This window comes from Gekko japonicus, unplaced genomic scaffold (assembly GCF_001447785.1).
Source record: "Gekko japonicus isolate JY-2015 unplaced genomic scaffold, Gekko_japonicus_V1.1 scaffold87, whole genome shotgun sequence".
Lineage (NCBI taxonomy): Eukaryota > Metazoa > Chordata > Lepidosauria > Squamata > Gekkonidae > Gekko > Gekko japonicus.
The window spans coordinates 1591515-1603579 of NW_015164184.1; the positions used below are offsets into that span (position 1 = coordinate 1591515).

General features: G+C 46.3%; 1 protein-coding gene across 2 annotated transcripts in view; it reads left to right on the forward strand.

Annotated features, from left to right (window-relative positions):
- Positions 1–1772: 1772 nt before the first annotated feature.
- Positions 1773–12065, forward strand: part of LOC107107785 (transmembrane protein 189-like) — a 42847-nt gene continuing 32554 nt past the window's right edge. For both annotated transcript variants that reach the window (XM_015408124.1, XM_015408125.1), the window contains exon 1: positions 1773–2191. In XM_015408124.1, coding sequence (XP_015263610.1) covers positions 1858–2191 — 334 coding nt within the window. In that variant the 5' untranslated portion in view covers positions 1773–1857. The remainder of the gene's footprint in view (positions 2192–12065) is intronic.

The following is a 12065-nucleotide window of genomic DNA, read 5'->3' on the forward strand; positions in this document are numbered from 1 at the left end:
TTCAACATTTCCTTTTGTGTGTACTGTATCTATTGCCCATCAACTTCATTAAGAACCCCTGATGTTTACTAAGAAAGACTCCTGTTGAGTTTAACGGCCTTACTCCCAAATAAGTACATACAGGATTGTGAAATCTGCAGCCTGCTCCCACCCAGTTTATTTAAATTAAGCCCCACTGAATTCACTGGGATTTACTTGCTAGAATCTACGGCCTCAGCAAAAGAAGTATTTTTGTCTCTTCTTGGCTTCTATGTAAGTGGTGATGTCAATTTGGTTGGCAACAATAGTCAGATAATTTTTAAAAGATTTTGTGATGTAGAATGTGCAACTGCAGAATTATTAAGGGCTGCTTTGATGTTATAGTCCAGGGTACCCTACCTTTTTGAGCCTGCAGGCACATTTGGAATTTTGACACAGCATTGTGTGTGCAGGAATATAATGGCTGCCACAGGAGGCGGAGCCAGCCACAAAACGATTGCCACAGCTCAACTTCAGTAATGCAGGGTAGATTCTTGTGCTGTGGTGGCAGCTGCCACCAGACCAAATTTTTTAAAAAAATCTGCATAGCCAATCAGATCTCCAGTATTCAATCAGAAGCCTTGCTGGGCAAAAACCCTACCTTGCCCCGCCCATTGCCTAAAAACATGTGGTAGGCACCTTGACACCCATAGGCACCATGTAGGGGACTCTCTAATCTGGTTTTGATTCCCCACTCCTCCACATACAGCAAGCTGGTGACCTTGAGTCAGTCACAGTTCTCTCAGAGCCCTCTCAACCCCACCTAACTCACAAGGTGTCTGTTGTGGGGAGAGGAAGGGAAAGGAGATTGTAAACTGCTCTGAGACTCTGAGTGAAGGGCAGGGTATAAATCCAGTCTCCTCTTCTTCTTCCTGCTATAGTCCAACCCTGAAAAAAATTTACATTCTTAGTGGCATAGTTTTTTTTGTGGGCCAGAGCTGTCAGATGGTATCAATCTCAGTTAGCTTTGGCACATATACACAACATGCATACATAAACAAAAAATATCACAGTGGCCTCCCACTCTGGAATGCACCATTACCCAATTTAAAAAAGGTCCCGTTTGCATCACATCGCCTGTTTGTGTGAGTTTGGTGGGTGATATATACTCAAACAAGGCCTCCCACTCTGGAATGCACCATTTAAATTGGGTAATGGTGCATTCCAGAGTGGGAAGCCTTGGTTGAGTCAGGAAAGCAAACAGACTTGGGTTGTGTTAACTCCTAGAGCCAGTTTGGTGTAGTGGTTTAGAGCCCGGACACTAATCTGGGAGAACCCGGTTTGATTCCCCACTCTTCCATATGCAGCTGCTGGGGTGACCTTGGGTCAATCATAAGTTCTTTCAGAGCTGCTCTCTCAAGAGCAGTCCTTGAGAGAACTCTCTCAGCCCCACCTACCTCACAGGTGTCTGCTAGAAGTTGTGTGTGTGTGTGTATATATATACACACACACATATATAACTTCTAGTTTTGAAACGTGCACGCAAGTTCCTCCTTTCCCCTCTCAAACCATTGAGGCGTTTTCCCTTCAACCTCTCTGGGAGGAAAATGTGGGCGGCTACCCGAGAGCCGCCGGGCCAGATGTTCGTCCCACATGCTGCACCGCCATTGGTCGGGGCAGAACGTTCCCCCTCCGCCATAGGCCGGCGAGTCTGCGCGCGGGCCACGCTGATTGGGCGGTCCCTCCTCCTGCCAGGGGGGAGGGTGCCTGGGGGTGGCGCGGCCTGACGACTGTTCTCTCTTTCGGCTCCGCGAGCAGCAGAAGAAGCGGTGGTGGCGGCGCGTTGCGCGAGCTCCTCCAGCCCGCCCGTCAGCCAGCCCTTGGGCGGGTTTCCTCGCGATGCTGCTCCCGCCGCCGCCCTCGTCGCTGGCTCAGGCGCTGGCGCCGGGCGGCTCTGCCGGTCCCGGAGCACGAGCAGCGGGGCCGGAGCTTGAAGACGCGGCCGGCCTTCGCGAGCAGCAGCAGGACGAAGAGGCGGCGGAACGAGGCCGCGCGGGGGCCATGGCCGGATGCACCCAACGCGTGCCGGCGGGGACCAACCTCGAGCCGGACGGGGCGTCGTCCGAGGCGGAGGCCGCTGCGTCAGCTGCCCAAGAAGCGCGTGAGGACGCCTGTCCCCGCTGGGGAGCTCAGCATGCCGGAGCCCGGGAGCTGGCCGAGCTCTACTCGCCCGGTGAGCGTCTGGACCTCTCCGCTCCTCGGCTGGGCAGGGGGGTGGGACTCGGGCTCTTTGTGCTGCTTCGCACGTTGCGTGGCTTTCCCCCTTCCCCCAGGCGCGTGTCGAAGGAGATGTGTTGCGCGTGCATTCCAGCGTGTGTAGTGTGGCCTGGTTCACACGCTCGTGTTCGTCATTTCGTTTTTCCTCTCCACACGTACCCGTGATTATTGTAGTGGTAGCTGAACGTGTGATCTGGGCCCCCTTGGAACAAGCGTTGCTTGGATGTTGATCTCTGGGATAATAATGGATGGTTTTTTTCCAACCTGTGGCGGGTGTGTTTGCCCGTTCACACGTGCTAGTTGTAATTAGAGCCGCAGTGTGGCGGTGACTGGACTCATTCATTAAAATCCTATGGGAGGTGGTTGAAAACATGCAGCAATTTTGTAAAAAGGGCATCCCTTTTTTAATGAAGCCTTGTGTTAATAGAGTAGTTAATATACTTTTAAAGTCTAAACAAAAATCTGCTTCATTAATCTGGTGCTGTGTTTTTAACCTGATTAATCAGATGAAATATAGTTGACCTGATTACAGCTTGCATATTTGAAAGTGGTTGTCTGTGTCCCGGTCTTATGTCCCTTTATGGATCTGGTGCTTGGCTGCCGTGATTTATGTCTGCATCACCCAAAATCAAAATTTGCCTTTTTCCAAAAGAAGTACCTTCTTACTGAACTAGTATGGCTAATCAATAAAGATTAACTTAAACAGGTGGCAGCCCTTGATGTAATGGCTTTTGGTGCCTGTTGAGTGATTGACATGATTGTCTATTTTTGTTATTTTAAGATCCTAGAATCTAGTTTAACCCACTTCCCATGCAGGACCAGCTAAAGCATCCCTACCAAGTGTTTGTCCTGCCGCTGTTTGAAGCCTGCTAGTGAGGGGGAGCTCAGTGCCTCCCTAGGCAGCAGATTCCTCTGCTGAACTATTCTATTTCAACTTGCTTCTCAGAATTATGGGTGATACTCCCAAGTAAATTTTTTTCCTAATGTCCAGTTGGCGTCTTTCTGCCTGCAATTTAAACCCGTTATTGCGAATTCTCTCCTCTGCTGCCCACAGGAACCGCTCCCTGCCCTCCACTCAGTGACAGCATTTCAAGTACTTAAAGAAAGTGATCATGTCCCCCCTCAACCTGCAGTTCTCTAGATGTGACTTGGTGGTCCTGAAAAGGGCAGAAAGATGGGGTATAAGATTTGTAAGTAAGCCTGAATGCAAACAAGAGACAGATATCCTCTGGGTTTGCTGTTAGGATACTGGCAAAAGGTCACAATACCCACAGTGCGTGTCGTTGGTGGAGGACCTGCCTTTGGCATTATGTACTGTGTGAAACTACTCTTTGAAGACACAGAGCCAGGAGGGCAGTCAATTAGATTGTTGCAGCTCAAGCAGCAAATGTGCAGCATTTTTCCAATGCCGTTCATCTGCATGACATGCTTGTGTTGAGATTCTTTAATGTGAATTGACTTGCTCTCAATGCTGTTTTTTAAGATTCTTACTTTCTTCCCTGGGGACTCATCAACATCTTAGAAAAACAGTATGTTTTTATTCGGCAGAGGTCTTTCTAGCCATTGGTTGGGAAGAATATGAGCTTGCTGCCCTCCTCAAGCCTTTGGGGCAGGGTGAGTTACAGGCCAGATAAATAAAACTACTGTTTTATTCATTCCAACTCCCTCCTCAGGAAAAAATAATGCACCCTTAAACTGGTTTTTTTTTAAATGGGAAAAATGGAAATTCTAATTAGCTGTAGTGCTTGCTTCAGATACTAATAATAGCCCTTGCATTTATATAATACCATCCAGCCATTTAAAGTACTTAACAAGCATGTTTGCTGCATTGTAAAACATGAGTATATGTCTATCTTTCCATGCCAGAAGGTGCTTGCGTGAAGTAAACTTTTCCTGTCTTGGCAGAATGATTTCAACTCGCTTCTTGGAATTATGCATGGTAGCTGTCACTGCCGAGTACATACATGGGATCTTGCATTATTTGTCCTTGTGTTCAAATCTGGCTTTGATTATCCACGGAGTACACTTGGCCATGCTTTTGTGCAGTTTGCTCTCTTGAGTGTATCGTTGTGATTACAGTTAAGGAGTAATAGGTGACAGCTGCTTGGACCTATGACCCTGCCATCCTGAGACAGATCATTGGTTCATCTTGCTCAGTACTATCTGCTGTGAGTGGCAGCAGCTCTCCAGGGTCTCGGGCAGAGGAAGCTCTTTCCCCAGTGCTTGCAATCTGATACCCCTTTAGGTGGAGATGCCAGGGATTGAACTTGGACTCTTAGGCATCAAAAGCATGTGCTCTGTCACTAGGTCATAGGTACTGGGTGGAGAGAAGTGTGGTTAGAAAGTAAGTGCGTGCTAATCCCTCGAAAATCCTGCCTGTGGATAGTACCAAGAGAAAGTTTGCTTCCAGTTTTGAGCTGTTCTAGTGGCACAATAAGTAAGGCCTGGCAGTTAGAATGCAGTCTTGGAAAAACTTCAGAGGCTTTGTTGAAGTTTCTTATTGTTGCTTGCACTGTAGTGTCTCTCTCCCCCCCCCCCCCCCAAAAAAGAAATAACATTTAGGTAGTATAAAGGAAGAGAAGGAAATTGTGTTGTGGTATTATGGGGCTGTTTAGATCAATATAGTGTTGGTATCTTGAAAGCTTGGTTGACCCTCTTAACACGTCTGGCAGCCTGAAATGTGAAGGTCTTTAATTTTATATATGACATGGTCTTGGCCGGCCTGCTTGGGAAGCTAAGTTCCGCCTTCATTCAGGAAATGTCACGTACTTGCTTTAGTAATGCTCCTGTCTCATGTGACTAAGGCTTATAAGTGTGCTTTTTTAGGTCACTTTCTTGTTGGACTGAAAGACAAAACTCCACCCAGTACAGGCTTCCGTGAGTGAGGCAGTGCAAACTGATCTGCTTGATTTAATTCTGTTAGACTGTTCCCTTCCGCTTCTACACAGGGAGCTGTCATCTCTGCAATGCACAAGGAATGTTTGGATGTTTTTGTGTTTTTTTTAACCTATTTGGTTCTTGGTTGCAGACGTGACATCGTGTGATTTTCATCCTTAAATGGGTGGGTGTTGATGTGGAAATGACATGCCACCTAGCATGTACCTCTTCTAGGTAAATAGAAAATCAGCATGGCTTTTGCAAAGGGAAGTCTTGCTTCATGAACCTCTTGGAGTTTTCAGAGAAGGTTAACTAGCAATATGGATAAGGGTGACTTGGATTTCCAAAAGACGTTAGGCAAGCTACCTTATCAGAGACTACTGAGTAAGCTTGGCAGTTATGAGATAAGTAGATGGATGTTGATTGAAAAATTGGTTAAGTGACAGGAAATGGACAGTAGGCATAAACTGACTGATCTCGGCATGGAGGGAAGTGGGATCCCACAGTGATCAGTATTTGGGATCAGTGCTGTTTAATTTGTTCGTAAATGATGTGGGATTAGGGATGTATAGCATAGTGGCCAGGTTTGAAAATGATAACAGATTTTTCAGGATGGTGAAAAGAAAGCAGATTGTGATGAGCTCTGGGGGATCTCTGTAAATCAGAATGGACGATCACTTGGCAGATGAAGTTCAGAGCGAGTGTAAGGTGTGAAACAAAAATCCTAACTTTAAATATATGCAGATGGGGGGTCTGAACTGGACAAAGTAGAAGGGGGGGGGAGGATCCAGGCATTGTAGCAGATAGCTGGATGAAAATGTTGATTTCGGTTATTGCAGCAGTGAAGAAGGCAAAAGGTGTGCTGGGGTGATTAGAAAGGGATTGAAAAGAAAATGGAAAGGATACATGTTAGAAGTTTATAGCAATATACATGGAGTGGGAAATGTGGGTTTCTACCCATTTTCCCCACTCCATGTATATTGCTATAAACTTCTAACATGTATCCTTTAGGATACTTTTGTCTTCTGTCCCATATTACTTGAATTCAGAGGCTTTCAGCGAAGCTGATGGGTGATAAATTCTCCACTGTAAAGTGAAGAAAAGGAGTTGGCGATTGTGATATTCACTGCCAGAGGAAGGAGAGATATGGAGCATAAATGGCTTTAAAAGTGGGTTAGGCAGATTTATAGATGAGAAGGCCATCAATTGTTACTAGCCATGGTGAATAGAGGGAACCTCCATATTCAGGGGCAGTAAAGCTGTGGATACCAGAGCTTAGAGACAACATCATAACATGTTGGAGACAGCATGTTGAAGGCAACATCCAGGGCAAGAGGTGGGCCTCTGTGTGAAACCGGAGGCTGTACTAGATGGACCACTGTTGTGATCCAGCAGGGCTCATAGTCACTATCCTGCCATTTTCGCTCACATCTGAATAAGTATCATATTCAGGGCTATTTTAGGGCAGGAACACACAGGAATGGAGTTCCGGCTGGCTCCCAAGTTGGCCACGCCCAGCAGGAACTCATTAGCATAATAGGCCACACCCAGCAGCAGAAACTCATTAGGATTGGCTACATTAGGGGTGTGTGGCCTAACATGCAAAGGAGTTTCTGCTACAAAAAAAGCCCTGAGTTTTCAGAACAAACAAGGTAAACAGAATAAGAAGCAAAAGGTGGGTGTGGCTGGATGACCACACTTCTGGTAACATGAGGGTGCGGCCTAATGTGCTAGTGAGCTGTGCTGTTGGGGTGTGGCCCAGTATGCTAATGAGTTTCTGCTGTTGGGTGTGGTCTATTATGCTAATGAGTTCCTGCTGGGGTTTTTCTACAAAAAGAGCCCTGCATATGATAAATATAGATTGGTACCTGGTTCCCATTTGAGGCACCTCAATGGCCAGTTGGAGAAATTTACAAAGACTTCCAGGTTGTGGGAGGAGTTGCAATTTACAGGACTGCTTTTAGAGCAGTGACGCATTCACAGGGGTGAACAGAATTTAAAAGGCAAGTTTCTAGTTGCAGTAAGTTTTGGTTGCAGCAAAGTTTGTAAAAGCGGAAGGAAGTTGGCAGTGTTGAACTTGTACAGATTTCCTTTTCTCCAGAAAGTACTATTCCATCTGCTTCCCTTATTTTCCACGTTTTCCCGTCTGTTTGGCCTGTTCTGCTTCATGATGGCTCCATACTTTGTCAGTTATGCTGTGTGTGTGTGTATTGTATGGCTGTGTACTGCACAACATGACATTTGTGGGCAAGATGTATACATGCTATGGCTATTTAATGTGCAACTGTGTACAGTTGCAGCTTCACATTACTCTGTTCGTTGGAAGACATATTATCAACACAGAAGCAGCGTGGGTGCTTTGCATGAAGTGGGGCAATGTGGTCCTCCATCGTTGCACATAGAGTACACTTCCTGAAAGTGAAGGGGATATAATCAGTGAATGCGGGGGTAGTGGGGATAGTAGGTTGATCCCCCAATTTATGTATGAGCCTTTGCATATTCCAGCTCTCTTTTCTGTGATACCTGTAGAAAGATTGCTTATAAAAAATCTTGCATCTTCATCATGTCGAGATCAGGGTGAAGTCAGTGGGTGTACTCCTGCTCTCCCCCCCCAATGCATTGTTTATGTCCCCATTGTATAGAGCCATTTGGAACACTGAACATGAACGTCTATGCGCGATGTGTAAATCACTTTAAATGCTTGTAGAATCTTAATTCAAGGGTCTAAAGGGCATTTCTGGCTAGTTTGATTCTTTTTCCAAAAGATCTAAAGCACAACATAGCTGGCATTGTTTCTGCTGTAGCCATACAGCAGGATGTTTTGTCAGGGTCAGACATTAACTGGATCCCATTGTTCCCTCGACTAATGAGGGAATTTTCTCCCCCTTAGGGAACTCCAAGGTCTGTAAAAGCTTAGAAGCAGAGGTCAGCACCTGAAGGTCCCTGGCACAAATCTGATTCTTGGTCTCTCCTGTCCTTCCTGTCACGCTGGGATCCTGCACTGCTGTGGCAGAAACAAGAGAAGTATGTGAAGGTGGCAGCGGCAATAGCCTTTGCCAGCAGGCTGTGCTTGGAACTGAAAGCTTGAGCCGTGGCTCCATTTCCTTGCTGACCAGCAATGAAAGGAAAGCGGTTACCAAAGTCTGAGCAGATGAAACTCTCTTATTTGAGAGTGCCGTTGTGGCCCGGTGAATAAAGTCTTTAGCTGAGGTTTGCGAGTCCTGAGCGCAAATGTTGTCCAGCCATGGAAAAATCCCTGGATGGACCTAAAAAGGGGTGCTCAAAACACCCACCTGTTGAACTGCAGTAGGAGTGGCGTCCCTTTATAGGGTGGGACAGCTGAGTATTTGAGAGGAATGCTGCTTGTCACTTCCTGGATTTTAAATTTTCTAGGGAGTGTGGGAGCCCCTTCAGCCAAGCCTCTGCCAGAGAGAAGGAAGTTTTTTCTCTCATCTCCCACAGCAGCTAAAGAGAGCCGTGGGGCTTCATCCTTTGAAGTGTTATAGAAGGGTCCTGGCCTATAGCTGACATGGGGCTCACAGGGCCTGGCCCCCTAGTGTTTCTTCTGGGCCCCTTCCCTCCTGGGCTGCCCCAAAGTGCTCCAACTTACCACCTGCACTGTACTTTCATTTAATTAGAGAGCCAGTTTGGTGTAGTGGTTAAGTGCGCAGACTCTAATCTAGGAAAACCTGCCCTGCAGTTCTGCTGAAATGACTGTATGCCAGTTTGGTGTAGTGGTTAAGTGTGTGGACTCTAATCTGGGAGAACTGGGTTTGATTTCCCTCTCCTCCACTTGCAGCTGCTGGATGACATTGGGCAAGCCATAGTTCTCTCAGAGCTATGCTTGAAAGAGCTCTCAGCCCCACCTACCTCACAGGGTGTCTGTTGTGGGGAGGGGGAGGTAAAGGAATTTTTAAGCCACTCCGAGTGAAGGGCGGGGTATAATCTCTTCTGGGTGCCAGTTTGGTGTAGTGGTTAAGTGTGTGGACTCTAATCTGGGAGAACCAGGTTTGATTCCCCACTCCTCCACTTGCACCTGCTGATGTGACCTTGGGTCAGTCACAAGCTCTGGCACAGCTGTCCTTGAAAAAGAGCAGTTTGTGTCAGAGTTCTCTCAGCCCCACCCACCTCACAGGGTGTCTGTTGTGGGGAGGGGAAGGGAAAGGAGTTTGTAAGCCGCTCTGAGACTCCAAGTGAAGGGCGGGGTATGAATCCAATCTCTTCTTCTTCTTCTTCTAATTAGCTGACGGGCCCACGAGGCCCCCTCCCAAAAGATTTCCTAGCTACTGAGCTGGGAGGGTCTCCAGCCACGTCTGTTCCCTGCCGCCCAGGCCATTCTCAGGGGAGCAGCAGATTAGTGTCTGCCTCTATGGCGCAGCTGCTGCTGCTCCTATAGCTCTCCTCTTTCCTCTCGCCTGCCCCTGCTTGTCCTGGACCCATTCCAGGATCTGGAGGCTTTCAGAAGTGCTCCTGGACTCATGCACTAGTTCTGCATAAAGCCCTTCAGTGATGCAGCTGGGCATATCCAGTGCTTGCTTGACAGAAGTAGAGCAGGCTTGACTAGGAGTTCTCATGTTGTGGAACACGTTGCTTTGGAGAGCGTGGGAACATGGTTACACTCCAGGGAGGAATAGGAGCTTGAGACTGAAGCAGAGTATGCATTAAATTTGATCCTCAACCACCCTCCCCCAAAAAGACAGGGCTCAGGTGGTGTACAACATAATACTGATGGACCAAAGGTCTGATTCAATATAAGGCAGCTTAATTTTTTCATGCAAGTCTGTCGATCGAGTAACTCATCTCTTTGAAGTGTTGCATGCAGAAGGTCCTAGGTGCAATCCCCGGCATCGCCCGTAAAAAGGACCGGGCTGCAGGTGAGCTGCTGCCAGTCTGAATAGACAGTACTGACCTTGATGGACTGACTGTCTGATTCACTATAAAGCAGTTTCCAAGTGTATAATTGGGAGTTGGCTTGGGTGCATGCATAAGCAGCGACTTCTGAAAAATAATTTTGCAGCATCCCATGCATTAAATGGCAGGACTCTCTGCAGGCAGCTTGAATATGAGCCTCCCTTGGGACAGCATGCGAGTGCCACGGGGCTTCCCACACCGTCATCTTAATTGTTCCTTGTGGACTTATCCATTTAGCTCTTCTGTTTAGGGTGGTTGCTCCTTTGCAGAATGTGGGTGTTAATTAACTTATTTGGATGCCATAGAGCAATGCCATATTGTGGCCCTCTGCTGCTTTGGCAATGGGCTGTTTGTGCCAACGTTTTTAATAACTCTTCTGCCTGTGCCCACAAGCTGCATTGACATCCATAGCACTATTGGAGGGGGAGGGGGCTAAAGATACAATTCTGAGGTTGCTTTGCTCATTCTGAATGGCTATATTTAAAAAGGAAGATATCGAGGCAGCTTGTGGCTTAGCGGTTAGAATTTCATATACTTTTTCCCTCCAGTAGTTTTTGTACATTTGCTAGGGTCAGTGTTCCCTTTGGATGGTATTTATTTCATTTATACTATATCTTTCTTCCCAGTGGAGACCCAATGCACCTTACATCATTTTCCTCCCTTTTTTATCCTTGCAACAACCCTGTGAGGTAGGTTAGGCTGAGAATGTGTGGTTGGCCTGAGGACAGACAAGGACAGAGTATAGATTCAAGTGTGCCCCCCCTGGTGATTTTGGGGGGAAGAATATTAGAAACTGAACCTCTACTACAAGATTTAGGATTCATGTGGATTACCTAGTAAACATTAGATGCTTGTGTGGTTGTGGAGAGGGTAGAGAGCATAGTCCATCATGTGACCTAGAGTTTCTTGAGTAATTCAGATAAGAAAGGCACAGATTTAAGTCATATAAGCAGTTACTAGAAGCCATATAATATAATTTTTCCTTGTCCCTCTTTGTTTGTTCAGAAGGGAGAATAACATTGGAAGAACACATCTGCAGAATCCTTGGGGAAGGCACTCAAGTGGCATTTATCCTGTATAGTACATGCAATTTTAAGCTTTGTTAAAAAGTAGGGATGTCTCTAAGGATATTTGTTTTTCAACTCTGGAGGCAGTTGGTGCGTGGTTATTTACACAGGGGCCTCTGGTACCGTTATTTCCAGGAATGTTCTTTGATAATCACCAAAACTCACCCAAGGTCGAAAGAGTTTCTTTTTTGGGGGGGATCCACTCAAGCTTTGATTTATTCCTCTGTGATTTGCATTCAACAGATGTCTCAAACTCCAATAACAATGAGGCGCTACAAGTTCTAATTATATTATGGCTTGTAGAGGCTGTATCTTCACTGCCTTTCAGACATAGTGCAAAAGTACATTAGGGCTCTACAGGATAACCGCTTCTTCTTCTTCTTTTTAAAGAATTGTCTGTGTTCAACTGACTTCTCTGCCTCTGGCATGGAAGAGGAGTTTGCTCACATAATATCTTGGAATACATAGCCTGAACCGGGGGAGGTTTAAAAATCTACCGGAAGCCAGGTTCAAACCCTTACCCTAGTGGGCTTGTTCTGAGTATCCAAAAGTTATGTCTTGTGCCTCATGGGAAATGTGAAAAATACTTATGTCTCTTGGTAATTCCGATCCAGTACACTTTCTGTGTTTGTCAGAATAAATACAGTTTAAATTGTGGTTGAAGTACTGTGCAGCTCTGAAGATTGATGGTGCCACCCTGAACTATGTGAACAGGTTTTTCACTTGTGATAATCCAGAGGTACTTAATGAGTGAATATTTGTCCCTGTGATAACAGAAGTGTAGAAAGCACATCCACTGCAGAGGAGCCCAGTTCAACATCTACTTCATTCATCAACATATAGCAGAGTATCCTCAAGGACTACCTTATTTAATTCCTTTAAAGCATTTGTTTACCTTTTTTGTCTTGCTTCTGGTCTTGGTGCCCAGAATATCACTGTGTGGACTTCCTGCCAATAGCTTGTATCCTGTTGCTC